General features: G+C 46.2%; 1 protein-coding gene across 1 annotated transcript in view; it reads right to left on the reverse strand.

The window, feature by feature from the left end:
• Positions 1-3,570: 3,570 nt before the first annotated feature.
• The window catches only part of slmb (beta-transducin repeat containing E3 ubiquitin protein ligase slmb), a 44,251-nt gene continuing 25,759 nt past the window's right edge, over positions 3,571-22,062 (reverse strand). The window contains exons 4-10 of the mRNA XM_050191812.3: positions 15,399-15,563; positions 15,108-15,312; positions 14,951-15,036; positions 7,351-7,456; positions 5,279-5,541; positions 5,027-5,216; positions 3,571-4,963 (exon numbers count right to left, since the gene is read on the reverse strand). Coding sequence (XP_050047769.1) covers positions 4,805-4,963; positions 5,027-5,216; positions 5,279-5,541; positions 7,351-7,456; positions 14,951-15,036; positions 15,108-15,312; positions 15,399-15,563 — 1,174 coding nt within the window. The 3' untranslated portion in view covers positions 3,571-4,804. The remainder of the gene's footprint in view (positions 4,964-5,026; positions 5,217-5,278; positions 5,542-7,350; positions 7,457-14,950; positions 15,037-15,107; positions 15,313-15,398; positions 15,564-22,062) is intronic.

Raw genomic sequence — 22,062 nt, forward strand, 5'->3', positions numbered from 1 at the left:
GCACCCTTTAGGGTGTATATTTGCCCCACAACGATAATCGTCATCTGCCTTGCTTGAGTTTCCATTCTTGAAAACCCGGCGCTGGCTACTTTCCTGTCGAGAATGCTGCGTCACACTGATAACACGCATGCCGTTCGCGACTGGGAAGTACCGGGCTCGCAGCGCTAAAGAAAGGAAACGCGGGCAAGACAGATGATTATCGTTGTGGGACAAGATACGCCCCAAAGGGTGTAAATTTTTCTAAGGGTGTATACTGCCCGATGTCCTACCTAGGTTAAAAAAAAAAAGCACTATGAACTCCCACAACCAAATTTTCTGACCCCTAATGTGAACTTTGCTTTTGTACATCTCCGTTTTTTATAGTTTCCCTACTCCCAACAATATTCCAATCGCCTCTAATCTCTATTGCGGACAAGTTTACTTTTCCCCCTCACGGCAGAGGGGGGTCAGTTGGCGCGCGTGTCGGCCGTGGCTGCTCATGGTTGTAAGTGCGGCTGAGCGCATACACAGCCGCGCACCCTGCTTTAGAAGCAAGATTGTGCGTGCCGAGACGGCGTGGCACAATGTAAGCTGTCTTGCTGCGCATTTAATATTGAAGGTTGCATAACCTCTAGTTCCGGTGACCCGTTGGAGCGAGAGGCAGACGAAGCATTAGCAGGCCCCGCACACTCTCAAGTTCAACAAATGGCCACAGAGGGCGAAAAATCAATCGAGGCGCGTTTCAGCGTAAGCGCGCAAGTGGAGCTACTGTAATTTGGTCGACTACTTTAATTTGTGCTTTCTCTGCTAGAGGCGCTGAACATGCTGAATTTTTTAATTTACACAAACCATTGACATGAACAATCGAGGTGTCTAAGGATGCTTTTTTACCTCAGGCAAAGAGGCAGTTGATTTTTTAAATATTTGATTGTTGAAGCTGCTTTTTAGTCATAGCGTCAAGGTTTTTGTGCTCGATTAACCACCGACAGCCGACAGCCTATTGGTATCGATGTGTTTCCTGGCCGTTGGCGTTCGAATACTACGGCGGTAAAACATTTTCGAAAGCATGCTGGTTTCGTCTGCGAGTCATTACATAGACTTGCTGTAAGAAGGTCTACTCTTGGCAAAGAATAGTGCCTCATTTTGTTTAGGCGTTGATTATCATAATGAATGCGGCGGAGGTTGAGGGAGTACGCTTGAAGGTACGTTTTTATGCCGTTGATCTCCATAACACCGCAAGTACGCAAACCGATGTCACAGAACACCCGATGCATCATTGTGTGTTCTCCGTCATCGCTTGTTTGCTGTGTGCCTACTAATTCTTCATTTCTTCAAGTGTTGTATCCTCCTTTTGTCCTTGCTCTCTTGTGCTTCACTTACAGTATGTCGTTCCGTCAGCTGTAATGCGCATTTGCAAAACCAATACGTTTGATAAGACGCAGTGGTTATCATAATTTCACTACACGTGTATTAAGCTGGCACATATGGTTCAGATACAGATACCTGTATGCGAACTTGCACGACGTTGATGCGGAGATTAGGATAATTATGACACCCGTAAGGAAGAGGCAGCTGACGGCCGTATAAGCGGTTGCGTTCTTTCCGCCAAACTACCCGGCCTGGTAGTGCTGTAAAGATGCTGTATAAAAGTGGCACGCGGTGACAGGGAAATTATTATACTTAGCAGCCGACCGTACGTTTTGTAGCTTAGGTCTCCTTTCTTGTGCGTTTGTGCTACCATTATTAATGAGCCATTTTTTGACTATGTAACCGCGTTTGTGTGGATGCGTACACGTGTGCTTTTTGTTGTACTTGTAAAATGCAAATAAAATATTTTCAGGCTTACTCAATCTTTGGTGTCGTGTGCGTTTATTCCAGTCGAGGCCATCGTGCCACCTGGAAACCGCATTCTGTCAGTAGCCCTACACGAAATGCAACAGCTGGAGCGCGGCGGCACAATTTAACTCAGGGTAACGGCGGCGTAATAAACGAAAAACCGCTCGGAATGCCCTTAAAAGTCAGTTTAGAGTGTGCCTTAACTCGATATGACTCAGCGCTACATGTATTCTGCTGCGCCTCGATCGTGCTCCCGCCAGTTTGGTTGCTGTGTGGCAAATATGTAGGCGCTACGTTTGCTACACAGCAACTAAACTGGCGGGAGCACGATCGAGGCGCAGCAGCCAGACACCCAGTAAAGCCACAGAACACCTGGTAAAGCGTGTGCAAAACCCCGTTTCCGTTTCCTGTTGTACAGCGCCACCTGTGGTCGCATACTTTAGTTCACGACGCCACCGCTATGCTTATTTCCGTAGCACTGTGGAAGGTACAGTTTCCCTTCTCTAAGTTTGTATAGGTGTTCTGTGGCATTAGCTCCCCGCTGTCGGCGCTTTTCCCGATGGCGTCGTCAGTGGCGTAGCAACAGGGGGGGCCGGGGGGCCGTGGGCCCCGGGTGCAAGGGGCCAGTGAGGGAGGGGGGGGTGTCATATACGTGTGAAGACACCCCTCTTTCCGCCGGCTACACCCAGCGGGGGAGTAGGGGGGTGACAGAAGACCTAAGGGCCCCGGGTGCCACGTGACCTAGCTACGCCACTGGGCGTCGTGCTAGTGCGGGCAACGCTATCAGCCGCGGAGGCGGAGTCACGCGAAAGCGTGGCTGGCTTCACTTAATTCGTACCGCCGAGATGTCTACGCACGTGGCATGAAACCGTATCATTCGTCGCCAACTACCAAATTTATCAAAATGAATTGTTTTCTCATTGTAATTTGCTTTTTTTCGATTGTCCGTTAATTCCGAAAATTTTGCGGCCCCTTCCCATGGAAGAAAAATCGATCGGTGACTGTACTTATTTGCATAGACCAGCAGAACGAAATTTCGATATAACCAGAAAATTGCCAATTTTACAGACTTCGTTATATCGAGGTTTAACTGTACATATTCTGCAATATGCTAGAATCTAGCCTACTTGCCCATGCAATGAAACCAAGGTTTTCCTGATACATGCTGGAGTTATGCTGCGACAAGCTTTTTTTTTTTTTTTTGCAAGAGCAGGACACTGTCTTAAAGCAGCAGTGTGCCTAGAGCAGCCTTCAACACTCATGAAGAAGCAACTTGCTGTTATGTTACCTTACTCTGCCCAGCTGTATGTCACATGTTGGCATAGGCATGCACAGCACAACGCAAGTTGGCGTTTGAGACATTTCACAAAAATGGCTTTTCTGCTTTGGTCACACTGCCCGCAAATACTGAAACATTTCAGTTTACACAAGTGGCCCTTATGTAATGACCTGTAAAGGGCCCTTAAGGGTAAAATAAATTATGAAGTAGCCCTAGGTGCACCAGTGAGTAGCTGTCATTAAACATGCAACATTTACACATCAACTTTGCCATTTCCATGAAAACATAACTCAGCCTTGGTTCAGGAACAATCCCTGCATTTGATGCAAATATCAAGTAGTCCGTACTTTTCAATACATGATCAACACTTTCAACATATATTTACATGTACATGTATGCACGTGTATATTTACACATACTCTATGTGAACACAGAAGCACCTGCACCAGGTAAAGAACATCCTGGAGCCACAAATGTTCAACTCATAAAAGAAGTCACCTACCGGCAACATCATTTATTTACAATCAAAATGCTACAACTTTTTGCTTCCTAAAGCAGCTTTGGAATGCAGGCAAATATCTCATCAAGGTGATCACTTCAAACAAATTTGCTAGCAGAGCCCATACTAAATAAATACCCCTCAAAGTCTGAAGCTGCCGATAGAAGAGGTCCACTGATAAGTTTTCACCAACACTCAGGGCTCCTGCCATGAACTATGGGCACTGGCAAACAGCAATTGCACCTTGAGTGAAAAGTTTGCGTCACCATTCAAAACAAACTTTTCTAGGAGTGACAACATGATGCAGCATCACCTGCACAGACATCACACACATGCACTCACATGGTGTGGACACACTCACAGCACAGATGCAGCTGATAACCAATTTTTTTTTTTTTTTGGTAAACACAACAAAAACATTGACCATGCTCCAGCACACAAACAGGACAAACCTGCAGAGTCTTGGTTCGAAAACCAACGCACGATCACTGCAGCATGCGACAAAGCAGAACAGTTGCCACAGCTGCAGAGAGTAGTCATGTACACCCCACCCTTGTTTTTCAGCAACTGCCTACTCGTCCACATTCTCAGCAGGGAACAGCAATCCTATACAGCTGCTTCACTTCCACAGCATTAGGATACCAAGATGGAAGGTTCGAACAAAAGAAAAAAAAAAGTCGTGGTTGAAAGCAGGTTGTGGAGCGAACTCCACCATGTGTCCAGGCAAGCCTAGTAATACTTTGTCACTCACGCCAGAAGCAACACCCAAAAGCCAGATGGTTAGGAAGCTGCTGTATCTACAGTGGCCTACAATGAACACCATCAAGGACAGCATCTTTCTTGATAAGCTCTGAGCATCAATGGGACCAATGATGGTACTTTGCTTGCTGCTGCACACAACACACAGCTGTCCACATCATACCAGCACCACACCTGTCACGGAACTATCACAAAGCAAAAAGTCCGATCCCCACAGGTTTAGCGTTAGAAGGAGCTTCCTTGGTGCCATAACCAAGGCTGGCAGGGACAGTCAATAACCATGGCAAACAACAACACAAAGAGGAAGAAGACCTGGCTTTTTGGAGGACAGCCCACATAACACCCAAAAGCTTCACATGGCCAAGCAGAGGTAGAAGCCATGCATGGCTGGAGGGTCCAGTAGAGAAACAGCCAGGACCTCAGGAGTCGCCTTCCCCAGGGGACGGTGGATGTCACTTGTTTACATAGGTGTAGGTGCGAGGTGGCAAGGGAGATGATGCAGCCTCCGATGGCAGGTGTAGAAAGTCCCAGATGAGGATGGTGTCATCATGAGATGACGATACAATTTGAAAGTCGTCAAACTGCAGCCGGAACACTCGGCCACTGTGCTCCTGCAAGGCAGGCACAGAAATCATTAAGTACTGCTCGGCATTAGCATAGATAGCTCAGCTTACCACAAGAGTGCGCAAGCAGAGTGTTCCTGCAGGTGCTCGAGGGTCCAGGGCTGCTGCTAGGTCCCACACTTTGATCTTGCCATCATAAGCACCGGACACTATGCGCTTGGTGTCAAAGCGGATGCAGCGCACCAGTTCTTCATGGCCTTCAAGCACACGCAGGCAAGCACCACATTCAATGTCCCACAGCCTGCAGAGTAGACATCAACAATGATTTCCTTGGGCACAAGAAAGGCTGCCACAGCACCTCACCTGATAGTGTTGTCAGAGCTGCCAGAAACCACAAGCCTATCTCGATACTGCAGGCAGGCAATTCCACGCTTGTGGCCATTGAGGGTTCGTACGAACTCACAGTTTGGTGTTCCCCAAACTTTGATAGTGCGATCTCCTGAAGCAGACACCACATAGCGTTCATCAAAGTCCACTACATTCACTGCAGCTCTGTGGCCAACGAGCACCCGCCGCAAGTTGATCTCGCGAGGGGCCACCATGTCCCAGACAGCAATGGAACGATCCTGCGAAGAAATGCAGTTCCAAGATCATTACAAACTTCCTCTGTCACTACAAAGCTACGGATGAACATATTTCTTGCTAGTAGGCATGCACACTTGCTTCTTCCAGTTCTTGGTGCAGATTTCCATTCACTAAATGCCAGCTGGCAAACCCAGGATTAATGAAGTTGTGTTAACTGATGAGTAGAGCCCTCACCAAAAAGCGAGCTTTACACATGGCCTTCACATCAGGCATGAGGCTAATAAACTGCACATTGTGCCAACCATTCTTAGTGGTTGTGTGCAATATAAGTGGGCGAAACTTAACATAATAGATAAAGAGCTTCAGTATGCTCCATCAGTTGGCCCAACCATGCACTTCATTTCGGAGCAACATAGCACCTGGTTCAGTGTAGACTTAGGCACCAGATAGAATTGCACTGCACTGCATTCTAGCAGAGTCAAAAACTGAACTTGGCAAGTTTTCAGAACTCATAGCGAGCCCCAGCAGCCAAAATAATTTTTGAAAAATTACTCTGAAATCCATGAAATCAGTGACATACTGGCACTAGTGTTTCAGTGCAAAATTTGAAGAATCAAACTTTGACCTTCATTTGTCCAGTAACCTACCTATTACTGCAAAATTAATGAAAGTACAGTTTCGAAAGACTATGTTATTGGTCTTAACTGATTGTTTTTCTGTTTCGCGTATCTTCAAATACTGCCAAATGAAGCAGTGATTTGCTTAAGATGTTTTTCTCCCTTTTTTATTTGATCAGCCAGACAATAAATTGATTCCATTGCTCCCATCGACCTATCCCATCTAGGTCAAATTAACCCTTTGACTGTCGATGACGTAAATATACGGCACCACGAACAAGTCCGAAAACGGTCGATGCCGTATATTTACGGCGCTGTCTGTACGCTTAAAAAGCGCGCCAATTTCCTAACTTCTTGTTTTCTGTCATGTGCTGCCACTATGTGGGGATACAGGTGATTTTTTTTTCGCGCGCCTATCTCTCTTGGTTTTTGTTGCATGGTTTGTTTTAGTGCTAGTTTGCTCCCGCGCATCTATATACTACCGCTCGTGCATTGGCACGCGCGCGAGCGGGCAGCCGTTTGGATTGTTTCGCTGGCGCTTTCAGCTTTCTGCGCTTGCAAAACTGATGGCTATCTCGTTCCTAATCGCTCATAGGGCAACCACTTGTTTCTCGCTCGTTTAGTGCTCACAGGGGTGCGCATTGGAAGGATGCTGCCTTGCTTGTATGCGTTTCCGTTTCTTTTTTTTTTTTAAGACCGGCGAAAACTAATTGCCCTAGCTGGTTGGCGATAAGATGAAGATTAGCCGAAGTTTGTCACACGTGTTGCTTTTTTTGATGGGCACACAACCAGTTTTCTTGAGTGCGCGCACCTACACAGTTCGATTACACTATGGACGTACGTATTAGTGCAAGAGCAGGAAAATTTGAGGCTTGCGAAATATTCTCGTGCGCGGCTTTTCAACGTCTTGAACTATGTGCATAAAAATGCATAAACTTTTTAATTCTGATAAGTTTATTTCCTTTTTTATTGTTATTCATGAATGAAGAGTGCATATATACCAATGCAAAAGATTTTTTTTCTCACTTAACAGTCACACTAGAATTGCGGTAAATTTTTTTCGAGACAAGTCCCTAAGAAGAATCGGAATCTGCAATAAAAAAAAATTTGACCCTGGGCGGTCGCATATGGCGAAAAAAATCGACCCTCAAAGGGTTAATAGAAGTACCTGTTTGGTGTTTATTATAAAAAAATTTCACTTTATTTGGTTAGTGCAGAGTTTAGATGACTTACTTTTGAGCAGGTGACCATCATGCCATTGTTGAAGCGCAGATGGAGCACAGCCTCACAGTGGTGGATCAAGGTATTAACCATTTCACCCGTCTTCACATCCCAAACCCTGCAAAGCAACATTACCACAGTTGACTCCTGTTAATCCCCAACACACAACACAAATTTGGTTCAGGTTATCTTATGTTTGAATGAAGAGAAGTGCAGCGTGCACGGGTTCCTTCTGGTACTTCTGAAGCTCTACCTTAAAGGCAGATCAACTAAGTGGTGTTGAATAAACAAAAGTGAGTGGAAAGAGGTTCCATTGTATTTGTGGGGTCAAGAACTAAGCAACACTAGAACACATTTGACATCAACATCTTTTCCGTGTCATATTCTAGTGTGGTGTGACTGATGAGCAGAGCACTGCTGCACAATTCTGCCAGTACTTTCCATGCCAACAACAGAGTGGTGGCTTTCACTGGGTTGCTAGGCTTAGGAATTTCAGGAATTATCCCTATCTTAGAAATGGAGTGAGAATAGTCAATTCATGCAGTAGGGTGCAACAGATGAAATTGGATTTGGAGCAATTTTTCGAGCAAGAAAAATCAAAATTTGGGGCAGGCATATGTGGTAAGGAAACTCCATTTTGAAGCGCCAAATTCTGATAGTGGAGCAGTTTAACAGAGAAGAAACTATGCAGAAACTATCAAAGATGATTGTCAATGTAAGCGAATAGCCTGAACAAACGAGCAAACAACAGTCCCCCCCACCACTCTTCCCAACTCAGTTGCCGAAGAGCACGCGCCTTTTCCTTTGGCGTGTTTCCTTGCTTTCCTTCCCCCAAGTCCGACTCCTCTTGTACTACTGACCCACAATGAAAATGGGTGGAAGAGTCAAAGAAAGCTCGTCGCTGTAAGAGCTGCGTTGCAACCAGAAAGCAGCATTGCAAAAGCAACTCTCTGGGTCCCCAAAAGCAAGCACGCCCACCACTACTAGTACACTCTACCCTCGCCTTTCCATTGCTGCGCCTTTGCGACTGGGTTGGCTTGGCGACATCTGAAACACGAATGACGACGATGACACTGCATGTTGTGAACATAGTTTATCCTACTAAATCTAGTGCAACTGAACTTTCGCAGCTAGTCGGAGAATTTTGCCGCAGTGTGGCTCAATTTCAACAAATTTCATACTCTCAGCACAGTTTGGCGCAGAACTATGCAAGTGTATCAAAATGCCGCAATTCGTACAGCTGTTGCACCCTTGATGGTGAAATATCTTAAAGCAACACCGGAGTTGTGGAAGATGCCATAATTGATGGTTTCAGGTTACTTTCAAGCCCCCGAGAATTTTAAAATTGTGGGGTTTAACATTCTGAAACTGCACAGCGAGTGGTGAAGGACGTCATAAAGGAGGGCTCCAGATCAACTGCGACAACCTGGAGTTCTTTGAAGTGCACACAAGTGGCCTTGTGCTCTACCCCCACCAAAGTGCAGCTGCTGTGGCCGAAAATTGAACGTGAGACTTCGTGCTCAGCACCAGAATACACGAGAACATCATGTACCCAAAGCGCACTACAGTATAAGCTCGTTATTCAAAACTTTTTAATTCAAAATTTCGGATAATTCAACGCAGCCGCCGCGGTCCGTCGAACAATGTATTGAAAGCAATATGTAACACAGCCGGCTAATTCGGAATGAAATCCACACTGCTACCGATAATTTGACCTCCGCGCCATCGTGGATGGGGAGAGTGCTAGTGCGTGGGAGCACGTTGGCGATGCTGGCGCCGCCGCGCAGGCCGTGCAGCTTTGCTCTCTCCATGTGCAGCCCTTTGCCTAGCCCTGACTAGAGGTGTGTGCCGCGTCGGTTTCGACCAGCGACAGCAAGGTGGTCGTTTCTAGCCAGCGGCGACGGCGTCAGTGGCACGGCACCGGGTTATTCATTGGTGACGGCGGTGTGTAAACCGAAACCACCAATTTAAAAAGCTGTTTCACATCCTTCTTTGCTAAACTGGTTGAAATTCTGGCCTTTTCATACTAAGGGCTGAGAGGACCGAACACAGAGGTGTTGAAAGTGAGAGAATTACTCAACCATTTGTAAGATTTCTGCTCTTCAGCCGAAATATTTTTTAAAAAATTGGGCAGATATCTAACAGCGTTTATGTTGAACAGACCTTTTCTATGACCAACTCTTGCGGGGTCAGCCTTTCAGATGTCAACCAATCAGCATATGTTATAATGCACCTTCCTGACTGGACATCACTTGCTCTGAATATTAATCACCCTTTGATAATGTACTGTATTTACACGATTGTACGATTGTAAGTCGACCACTTTTTTTTAAATTTGAAGATCTGAAGTGGGGGGGGGGGGGGGTCGACTTACAATCGAAACCAAAACATGGCACCGCCAAAAAAGCGAGACCCAACTAGAGCTACAACGTAGTTACAATTTTATGTTTGCTCTATGGCCCTGTCCGTAGCTTTTCACTATCCCGCGTGTTTGTTCACTTTCCGGAAGGGTTTTTCAACATTTTTGAGTTTTACAGTGCACACAACACTCACAGGGGGGGGGGGGGGGGTCGATAGTTGATGGAAGCGCCACTGTTCCATTCGCGGCGGCACCCTCAGAACGGCGGCGCTTGCAGGGAGTATCGGCAGTTCATGGATGAGCTGACACCGCTCACGGAAACCCGTTGCGTTGTTGCGCTTAGCTTTCTCTATAGTTTGACGAAAGGCATTGGCTTGACGCGCTCCACTTGACTGCCGGCTACGTGCTATCCTCATGAGTGCTCCAGGCCCACTAATGATTCGGCACTCATTCACAGCAGTGTTCAAGAGGGCTGCCATCCTTTACGCCGAAGAAACAAATCGCTGCGCAGTGGGCCGCAAGTTCGATGTTTCTGAACGGGTGGTGCGAGTGTGGCGACTGCAGCGAAGCGAAATTTTCACCTGTGACGGCAAGTGAGTAATTTCCCACGTGCCGAAGTCTGGACGCCTTCCGGAGCTGTAGGCTAAGCTTGTGGCGTACATCGCTGAAATGCGTGATTGGTCCCTGCCAATGAAGTGCGACATGGTCATGAAACAAGCTCTGATCTTCGCCTTTTAAGGACCTGCTCTGCCTTGAGTACAACTAGTGGCTGGTGGCAGAAGACCACAAAATTATGCCAACCGGACCTGTCAAAAGAGCCTCCCTGATGGCTGCATGTGGTTGGATGGGTGCATTCGGCATGGGCTGCTGTTCCACAAGATGCCGTGGTGCGGTCGTTTGCCAAATGTGAATTTCGCTGGACGACAACGCGCTGTGGCACCGCAGCAACGATGACGATGGCAGCACTAGTGAAGACGAGTAGTCCAGTGACCATGTCAGCTACTAATAAATTTTCTTTATCGAATGCGCCCTTGGGTATGCTCTTTTTTTTCCTGTCACGCGATATGGGGGGGGGGGGGGGGGGCGTCTACTTACAATCGTGTAAATAGGTCAACTTTTCTTATAATGACCTTTTTCCCTGAAGAAAAAAGAATCAAAATACTTTTTTTTCTTTGCAGCAGATGAACATTTTTTAAAGCTGATACATGTTAGTATGCCATAGAAAACAAATTTGCTCAATTTGTTAACTTGTCATCACCAGGTTGAATGAACGAAGTGTGGATTAGTAGAAATGCAGGCATTGGTTGAATGCACAATCATTCCCGGGGAAAAAAAAAAAGTTCTTTTTTAACCTGCACGTTGAAACTGTTTTATAGTTCATTGCAGCTATAGGTGTTAGTTTAATTGAATTTTTTACATGAATGCTGCAAAGAAACAGCGCCACGCAGTAGACATGTAATTTTTTTTTTTTACAGGTAGAAATGTAGAACAACTTTTTCAAATGCAACGACACAAATAGTGTGAAAACTTCCAAGCGGCATCTTAAACACATTGAGCTCAGAAATTTCTATCTTACTACAAGTTGTACCTCTCACATTGATGCCGCTATCAGACATATCACCGATTGTACTCACAACTACAGTGCCCACCACCCTCAATCCGCGATTCTGATGTTCCGAGGCCGCTGTTTTTTCTTGCTGCGCCACATTACGCTTTTGGGGGAGAAGTTTCGGAATCCCACGTTGCGCTGACTTGTGACGACACACATGCACAGACGCGTGTAGAGCAGGGTTACTTTTGTTTGTATTGTGTTATTCACTGCTCCCTGCTTGACATGATTCTATGCTTGAGACAGGCAAAAAGAAAAAAAAAAAAGACAACAAAATCTCCAATGAAGCTGGACTAACTTAAAGAAATCTTTATGCCTATTTAAATGACGCATCAATCTCACCAACAAGAAACATTGGCTGCGGCGGCAGTGGCGCGCCGATCAGTTTACGGTGGCGGCGATGCGCTGACGTTTTGGCGCACACTTTTAGGCCTGATTGGAGAGACGCATTTGCGCCTGGCCAGACATGGCCAACGCCTACGGTGCAGGTCGCTTCTCTCCCTTTTTCAAGACCTTCAAGATAAAACGCGGACGCGGTGCTGCATGTTTTTTCTCTTTCTTTTTTTCGTGTTACACCTCGGAAGCTATGCTCTTTCTCTACGAGGTGTTCTGCCAAGCAGCACAAGGTAATGTCTGAAACATGGCTGCCGTGATGTATATCGGCTCTCGCAGTACCAAAAAGCATGGCCTTTGAGATTTGTGGCTATTATTGAAAGGAAAGCATTGCTGAGATAAGTGTTTGAACCCCACCTATACGTATAGTGGAACTCTGCAGCGTGCAGCCAGTGCAGCTACAAAAGTACAACGGAGATCAACGTCGAAGCAGGTTGTGGTGCGTTTCACAAGTGCTTTTTAGAGCGCAGCTCTTGTTCCTGCCAGAAGCGTCGGCAGCGCAAAGGCACGTTTATAGTCCCGACATTTTAGGCGCGTACCGCTTGCAGCCAGTTGCGCTACACCACTTGCGCCAGCCGAAATGCCATCCCCTCAGACGTTGACGCCCGTGCCGTCGGCTGCTCTCTTCGAAGCATGCGCAGAACGATCCCCAACCCGCGCGCCACTTTGAACACTTTAAACGGCTGTCTGCGACCATTGGCGATGCAGCATTTTTATTGCGATAAAAATTACATGAACACTCCAGGCACATTTCTGCCGTCGCCGCCGCCGTGAGGTTTCGTAAAAAATCCAAGGGCACTAAATCGTCGCCGCACGCCATATGCTGTATGTGCGAGCAAAAGCGCGCGAGGGTGAGCCGGTGAACAAGGCTCAACCTCGTGTGCGCGAGGCACGGGGGCGAGGTATGTTGTTCTCCGGCGGCTGTTGCTTACGGCGCAGCTGTGCAGGCGCTGTATCTTGAAAGTGATCTGCAACATGGTCAAAGTGTGCGCCCGCACTGACCTCATCTTCGAAGAGATCTGTGCCGTTTGCAGAGTGCGTGTAGTGCCGGTAGCTTCATATGCGATGTGCTTTCTATGTTTCGTTCGCTTTGAAGTAAGAGATGTATGAAGGTCAATTCACTTGCTGCTGCAGCCGTGATTCCTCACTCCAGTGTTGCGACAGCGAGTTTCCGCAGTCATCAAGCGAGATGTGTTTATGTTTACCTGTGTGCGCGAGACACAGTGATTCTTCATTTAGTTAGTAAGCAAACGTTTACAAACTTATACGGCCAATAAAACTACTATCCTTACTTCATATAGCTATTTACTAATTTGCCATAGCAATCAATGCTTCGCCTTTAGGGCGAAACTCCAACTTTTTTTCCTTCTCTGCGCCATGCATTGTGGGTTGGGGCAATCGGCACGACAAACGCGCGGATGGAGCAAAAGCCATCTTGATGTCGGGCAAGTCGGATTGCGTTGGCCGTGTCCGGTTACGTTGGCTGCACCAGTGCTTCCAACTATAGACCTTCACGCCAACGTGACGTAGCGTGTGAGCGCGCGCACTCACGCTGCATCGAAATATATACAGTCGAACCTCGATATATCGAACAGCGCGGTGATCGCAAAATAGTTTGATATAGCCAGAATTCTATATATAAAATCACGTAGAAAACGCGTCAAAAACTAGCGCAAATCAATCAATGAACCAATCGTGGCGCAATAGATACTCACATGAAGCTTCAAACAAAGTATTTATTTAGTTCGCTGAAAGTACTGAAGCAGCGTAGCCTGCTTCATATTGGCAACCGCGTGCTTGACCACGGCGTCCTCAACACAGTCCAAACGGTCCACAAGAGACAGTCCAGTGCCTTCTATTGCGCCGCAGTAGCGGCGTACAACGGCCAAAGCAGCTACAGCCTCAGTTGCAGTCGGGAGCGGGGCAACATCAGCGCTTGCTGGATCAGCCTCGGCAGCGCCTTCGTTTGGCCGCTCAGCAGTCACTTCTGCCGCGATCTCCACGTCTGTTAACTCCGCCACTGTTCCGGTGCTGTCGTCACCGCCAACGAAGTCCGCAATGCACATGATGTGTGGCTCAGCACCGACAAAGCGCTCCAACTGGCTCCACGGCCGCCTCGATCACGGGCGCACGGCGGGGGCAAGCCTCGCCGTGCGCGCGTGATCGAGGCAGCTTGCCCCGCCGTGCGCACATAGGTGCGCGCGTGATCGAGGCGGCCGTGCTGGCTCCAAGCCGCCGCGTGTGTACGCCGCTACGTTCAAATGGCGCCCTCGGCGCAACCGATGTGGGCAGCTGTCGTACGCAGCAGTCTGGAACGCCGATCGCGCCGCCGCTATCTTCGAGTGTGTTGCGGGAAAGCTCGCCTCATGTCAACAGAGCGCACTTGGTCTGGGGCGGCGGAGTTCGATATACCCATTTTACATCCGGCCCCGTTCGAAATAAAGAATTAAAAATGCATGCGATTTTCCATGTGATATAGAAATTGTTCGATAAACCAATAATTCGATATATCCGTGTTCGATATATCGAGGTTTGACTGTATATATATATATACGCGCCTTAACCAAGCGATTTCTTTCTCCGACTTTCATTAGTTAGAATTTTCATAGCATCCTTGCAGAATTCAAATTGATGAGCTTTTACTGTACACAAGTGTTTTTGTATCCTGTCCATGTCAGAATGCAGCTGGACATGCCCGAGAATGGGATACACTTAAGCCTTTATTGCATAAACGAGAGCACTAAGCCAAAGTGAAAATCAATTTGGGCATCGTGTAGATGGCTCTCTGAGATTCAAAAGACCCACCACCCACTTTCTTCACCAAATTACTTTGTGGTCAGTATTGCACATATCACAGCCTGCAATGCCCAGCTTTGTTAAAGAAACAGTGGTGATTCCAAAATGCTGTCCATGGTCAACCAGCTGAGAACATGACCCCAAGTGCTCAAACTACCAAACCAAGCAGTGCCACATTGGCAAGAGGTTCAAGCAAGTGTGTAATGTGTACAATTGTAGATAAATGTTAGACATTTATGAAAAAATTTTTTAAGCCTTTACCAAATCTTTCCTATTGAATGACCTAAAAATGTCCCCCCCCCCCCCCAATTACATATTTTTCAATCTCACATATTTCAAATTAACAACACTCAAAATGGCAGGGAACTATTAAGAGCAACTTATGCTGCTTCCGGGCTGCATTATTGCACTGAAAAAAGAAGTAATTTGTCAATGAAGAGGCAGAAAAAACTTACCGGACAGTAGAATCACTGGACCCAGATATTATCACTTTGTCATCATACTGCAGGCATAGTACAGAGCCTGTGTGACCTGTTAGCACCTGCAGAGGAACACACACAGCCGAAAATGTAAGACATAGTATACAACTTTCACAATGAAGGATTATCTTACCTTGACACATTGCAAGGATGCCCTGTCCCAAATCTTGATTGTGTTATCTCGCAGGCCAGACACAATCTTAGTGTCATCATATTGTAGGCAGTAGACACCTTTGGAATTCTCAGAGCGGCAGTTTATACGTTGAAGGTTGTGCCTTCCACACCTCCAGTTGTTCTCTATGCTCTCAATGTCTTGGATGATGCGTGGATACAAACGCCTAGAAAACACAATAAAAGACAGCAAATTAGCGTCAGATGCAATTTTATCATGCATAAACAGGCTCCTGAAGTCGAATACACCTACCTGTAAAACATGTGGTCAGGGTGTGGCTCGCCTGGCGGTGGCTTGAACAGGTACTGCATCCAACCCCTCCTCTCAGCCAGGCCACGCCACAGGGGATCCGTAGAAACACGTCGTTCCATCAGCTTGCGCCACAGGCCACCCTCAGCCACAACACGGCGCCACTCTCTGTGACCACCATTGCACAGGCAAGAGGTTTGAGCAGTTTTAATACCTCATGGCAACACTTAAGAAACGAAGAGAACAGTACTTAGCTCCAAACACATTATTATAATGTCGGGAAAAGCATGAAGGTTTGGGCTTGCTGGTATTTAATGGCTAACCATAACCCAAAAGCACAAAGGTCAGATGGAGCAGGAACTGCATTGTAGGTTGATCACTTTCAGCAGACGGTGGTTGGCTAAGCCAGTGGGCCAAACACCTATCACTCCAGTGAGGCTTCGTAGCGAATTAAATTAAATTATGGGGTTTTACGTGCCAAAACCACTTTCTGATTATGAGGCACGCCGTAGTGGCGGACTCCAAAATTTCGACTACCTGGGGTTCTTTAACGTGCACCTAAATCTAAGCACACGGGTGTTTTCGCATTTCGCCCCCATCGAAATGCGGCCGCCGTGGCCGGGATTCGCTCCCACGACCTCGTGCTCAGCAGCCCAACACCATAGCCACTGAGTAACCACGGCGGGTTTCGTAGTGAATGCTAAATTATCAAAAAGTGAAGGAGCCTCCAAAAGTGATCAATCGCGAATACTACCCCCAGAGGTATCGAACTTACAATGTGTTTTTAGAGAACTTAAATATATATACATGCCAATATGTCCACTTACTTTCACATACTCTGCTGCATCAATTCTCACCATGGACAGGCACTATTCGAAGCTCTTATAAATGGCATGCTGTATGCATGCCACAAACAGTGCCCTGTTACATCTCAATACAGCGATGAGCATTCCTCACATGAGGCAGTCCTTCCATCAGCGTGCGCCCAGACGACGCTGGGGCCCGACATAGAGCTCTCTTCGAGGTGACAACAACCATGAAGATCGCTCTACCTGAACCTTACTCTGATAGGCTGAACTAATCGATGAAAGGGGCCACAGTCGAAGGCTACTGCGGGAACAGGATTCCCAGATTGCTACGCGCTTGCGCCATATGCAGAGGCGAAAGTGCCACATAGGAGGCAGAGCCCGGCGGAACGGTGCGACAGCATGGAAGAGACAATTGTGATTGGCCAAGATACATTCATCAGATTCCCTAGTTTAGTCTCCTAGGGAAGACGACCATTTTTAAAAGTGGTGACTTTCAGTGCAGTGAGAAGGGCTGACGTGTCCTCATGTAAACTCAGACATTTCATAGGCTCCTACATGGAATGGCCTTCCGTATCTGGAGCCAGTGTAAGTAATGTAAAAAAAAACTTTTTCCTTCATTTTTACTACCGCACATACTCATCAATGTGCCTGGAGGATTCCTGGCCTAAATGCACTCTGAGCCGCAACAGCACGATTTCTCAAACATTCTCTGAATCCCTTCTAGGTCAGCATTCTAAACTGCCAGGGCTGTAGCTGTTTGAAACCCAATAGCTTGCTGAACACATGCATCCAGCATCAGGGAAGACGTGCAAATCTCACGGTGGCCTGGAAAGCCTGGGACGAGTCACTGGCGCATGTGGTCAGTCACCAGTTGTAGGCTGTGCCCCTCAGCTTTGTGAAACGGTGCCACTTTCCAAAGCTGTGGCATGTGCCTAACTTTGGGGCATTTTACCTATGTATATGTGCGCACCAGAAAAGGCAAAAAGACTAATTAACAACATGCACCGAAAAATGGCTGTTGAAAATGATTTGCAAGTGCAAAGCCGCATGTTCCATGAAATCGAGTGACGATGCAAAGTCTTATGTGGCAGTAATTAGTAGCCAACTGATGCCATCTGTGCCTATAGTGCCTCCGGTTTTGCCTTTGCAGCCTCAAAATTTACTTTTGACTTTATCAGCTGTTTCATACTTCCTATCGCACCTTGATTACCACTGCTAGAGCTTATAAAAAAAGAGGAACAACTTTTACAATGATAGTAGCAATTTCATACTAAGCCCTTTCCTCACTGGGACAAGAAGAAATGAAAGAAGCAGATTGAGCGCTGAACTTGTAACAAGTTTATTTTCGTCAACTCGCTGCATGTATAGCCAGGCAAGCAAACAAAGAAAAAGAAAACAGCACATTGAAACACTTCTCATTCGCGATTATGAATACCTAAGAAGGATAGCTCTTTTTCTGTGAAGGCAACAGGTCGGCTGATGCACTGTGCACTTCCACAGGCAATCTCTGCTGCTTCCGCAATTTCCCTTATCAGTTCTAACTCGCGTTTGAATATAATCACGAAATTTTCTAAGTTTGGTTTACAGCCCCCATCGCAGTACAGCAAGGTGCCTTGGATTGCGCAGTGAACATTGAGTGCTCTCAAAGCACTATCAATAATACATTGGCCTATCTGGCCGATGTACACCTTTCTCATGATAGCAGTTTCTTTTATACTATACCTGTGTCACACGGGCACATTTGGAAGGCCTTCCAGTCAACGGCCTTTGAAACGCCACAACTCTATCGATTCAAAGGAGTTGTCGCGCTGCTACACGGCACTTTTGAAAGGCCATTGAGTGGTTCAGGCGTTTCTCGCAAAATTGTGTGGCGCTGCGGATCTTTATTTTCGTTTTCATGTCACAAAAAGTTAAACAACATATAAAACCATTTAAAAGCACTATAATTTGTTTTATGCTTGTTTATATATTTAAAAAAATTGTTTATACATTGCCATACATATATGTTTAGTTTTTTAAGTTGTTGAGTAGCGAAACTGCGGCAACGTTTGCGCCGCTCGATGCGGCTGCCGTTTTGGTGTGTGTTCGCACATGTCAAGTGGCAAAAACACTTTATTGAATAATGACTAACACTCATATATAGTATATTTAGAGCATTTTGTTTGATTTGTTCTTTCTAACCGTGAGTACGAGCACACTGTGAACGAGAGGGCATGTTCGCGCTGTTTCCGCTTCCGTTGCTCAAAGGCCATCGAGATTTCGATAGAGTTGTAAGGTGCTCCGTTGACTCGATAGACTATTGACTCGGCGGCCTTCGAAACCGCCCGTGTAGCAGCTCGAACTTGACCTTTGAGTCAACTGACTATCGGTTGGAAGGCCTTCCAAACGCCCGTGTGACAAGGGTATTATACTACTGATTGGTCACACCGCGTGAACAGCTGTCTGTGCTTTGTTCTACATTTACGGCTATTTTATGAGGCCAGATTTGTTTGTTTGCGCAGTGAAACTAGCTTTCTCTGAGCAAAAAACCACAATGCAGGCACTCTGTCTACTTTAGTCAATGCGAAATGCCATGTATATATGGAATCAGTCAGAATGCTTTACCAACAAGCCCAAGTTTCAACTCTGTGCCTTTGCTCTCGCTGTGAACTCACTTCCAAAACCGTGGTCATTGGCACACTTCTTTTATCCGCTCCAAAGTTAATCTAAATATACCAATTCCGAAACGGCAAGAAAATCTATAAACGCATCTATAGTCTGAAATTGCATATTTTTACACCATGTCTCCCCTTAAAACCATGTCAATATATTTTTGCTCTTTGCCATATCCAGAAGCCCATACAGTGCCTGGTATTCTCATCCAAAATGCTGTTCCATGCTGCTGTACCACTAATGTGATGCCAAAATGGTGAAATAAGGCAATGTGAAGAGGGGGGGGGACAACTGTGTAGTCATGCTGCTACACTTACATGGGTGTATATGAAGAGAAACATTGCTCACATAAAAAGTGAACATACTGATAAGCGTCACAATTATTCTTAAAGGTGACACTCAGAAAAATGGAATGAAAAAAAACTGTAAAGCCCAAAAAGTGAATGGATTTGCAATGTCACCATGCATATGTCAATACTACAGTGCAGTCCACTTATAATGATACCACATATAATGATATATCGGTTATAACGATGGGTCGACATGAGAGTGTCATTTTATGCATTAGGTCTATGGGGAAAAAAACATAACGATAGGTTATTCACCGCGTATCGGATATAACGATCAAAATTTTGCCATCTGGACGGCGTTTTCCGTGCCAAATAATCGTAACATTTGCACTGCTTAGTTCCCTGAAACGAACGATGTCGAGACGAGGCGATGTTTACCTCCGTAAGTTCGTATCTGCTGCCATTACCGCGCAGCCTGTCCCGCCCCGACCGCGCACCGGAGAGTACCTGAGTAGGCACAGCGCGCCACAAGATGGTGCTAGCTGCTTCATGCGCGTCGGCCACAGTCACTCCGAAAGAGAGAGAGAGGAAAAAAAAAAGCAACAAGCAAAGCGGCGCGGTGGCGCCCGTCCCGCGCATCTTTCTCTATGTCCCGGGAATCTCTCTCTCTCTCGATAGCAGGCTGACGCCACCGAAGCAACGTGCAACCAACGGTTCAACCCAGTTCGAAGATGGCGCCAACAAAGCGCAAACCTGTGTCGCTTGACACGAAGATGGATATTTTGCAGGACTTTCGATGCGGCTTCAAGGTGAGCGCCCTTGTGAAGAAGTATGAGCTTGCCCAGTTAACGATATCAACCATCTTGAAAACCGGGAGCACCGCGATTGTGAAGGCAGGAGCTATCAGCGGCCATGCCGATCAGCGGAAAAGGGTTAGAGACCCTTTGTATGCCGATGTTGAAGAGGCGCTTTACCAGTGGTTCATCACCAATTGCTTCAAAAAGGCGGGCTTTGTGCGTAAGGACGAACTTCCCCAACCCACTGAGACCAACACGGTGGAAGCCGCTGACGTAACCGAGCTCTGGGAGCTTGTTCCTACTGTTGACACAGGTGGTGCGTCGAAGGAGGAGTTTTTGACTGCAGACAGTGCTGCCTCGTTCTGTGATGAGGTCACCGACGAGGCGATCGCCGAAGATTTGCTGTCTCGACAGACGGCAAAGTTGTGCGACGGTGGTGGCAGCAGTGACAGTGACAACGAGATTGACAGTGGCTCCTTGACCCCGACCTCAATGTCCACGCAAAGTGCACTGTCATCGATCGACTCCTTAATTGATTTTGTGCATGCTAAAGGATTGCCGCCAGTGTTCGCGCAGCCGCTGGAATCCATGCACACCGCGGTTGTGAAGCTGAAGCTGCCGTAAAAGCAAGTGCAGATTTCGGACTATTTCGACGCGCCTAACCCTTGACACGGTCATTGGCGCTAGAAATAAAGTTTGTTTTTCACAGCCTACTTTTTACATCATCTATTCTTTAGAGCAAGTAGCGAATTCGAGTTCGGAGCTGCAAAGGTATGTTCCGCGATTGACTTTTTTTTATTAAAAAAAAATTTTTTTCAACAACTGCAGTCCAGATACAGCGATCATCGGTTATAACGATCATATTTTTCGTCTTTCTCGATATCGTTATAAGTGGACTGCACTGTACTATATGGTGAGACATTTGGATGAGTAACAAAAGCTGCTGGTATGTGTTGTAGCCGCAACTCAAACTAACAGTACTCCATAAAAAGAAACCAGGTCAAGCTGTAGTTCTGCTATAAAACTGATTGTACCAGACCTCCCAAAAGGGATGATACTAAATGTAATGTCTTTAATACTGGCTTTAGCTGCCAAGTGGCACATTTTGTACCTAACAGCTGTAATGCTCACTACTACTTTTGTTATGTACCAACCACGAGCTTGCTCCCTGCAGCAATTCCCTGCAGATGGGGCAAATAGACCCGTTTCATAATAGCTTTGCTGCACGGCAGTTTGCAGTGAGGGGGTACAAGCACTGTTTTCTCGTCTCATGATATGGAAAATGTAGGTGTGCCTCTCTTGATGGAACCATGGGCAAGCGGTTTTTCTTGTCGTAGGACAAGAAAAATGCGACTTGACTCTGATGAAACCATGTGCAAGTGACTTTTCTTGTCATATGACACCAAAAATGTAGGCGTGGCTCTCTTGATGAAACCACACGCAAGACAAGCTCCAGCATGTGCAGCTGGCACCTTACCTTCAATTAAACCACGATCAGTACCACCATTAGTTGTCCAAATGTGAACTGCAGATAAGTGCACTTGCAAATTAGGAAGGAGGTTTCTATTGCTGTAACTATCTACAAACAAAAGAACTGGTTGCCATTTGCAGTTTGCACAGCTATGGTGGCATTAACAGGATGGCACTTCCACAACCCCTAGAACAAGGGAATATTCAAGTTGTCAAGTGTAATTAGGACAAATGAACAGATGGACTATAGCCCGAGTGAACAAAAATAATGAATTTCTTATTTGGCGCAAATAAAGGTATTCTGCAATTTACTTGCGGTTTAGTTTTGTTACACAAAAGTGCATAGTCTATATTTCACATTTTCTGTCTAAACATAGAATCTGTTGTACAACTTTTGCTGTGTTTCGATCAGGTATGCTATAATAAGATATTAATTTAATGAGGAGGCCAAAGAAACAACTTATACAATTCTAATTCAAGGCATCATTGCATCAAGCACTACAAAGATAACACTAAAGCCCCCAACATGCCCCATTACACTGTCCCTATTTCCCCCGTTTTCAGATTACTGGTGTTAGTGCAAATGCTTTTAGGTGGAATTCAAGTGCCTCATTTTGAACACAAAACTATTTTTAAATACAGTTTCAAT

The sequence above is a fragment of the Dermacentor andersoni genome, chromosome 1 (genome assembly GCF_023375885.2).
Source record: "Dermacentor andersoni chromosome 1, qqDerAnde1_hic_scaffold, whole genome shotgun sequence".
Lineage (NCBI taxonomy): Eukaryota > Metazoa > Arthropoda > Arachnida > Ixodida > Ixodidae > Dermacentor > Dermacentor andersoni.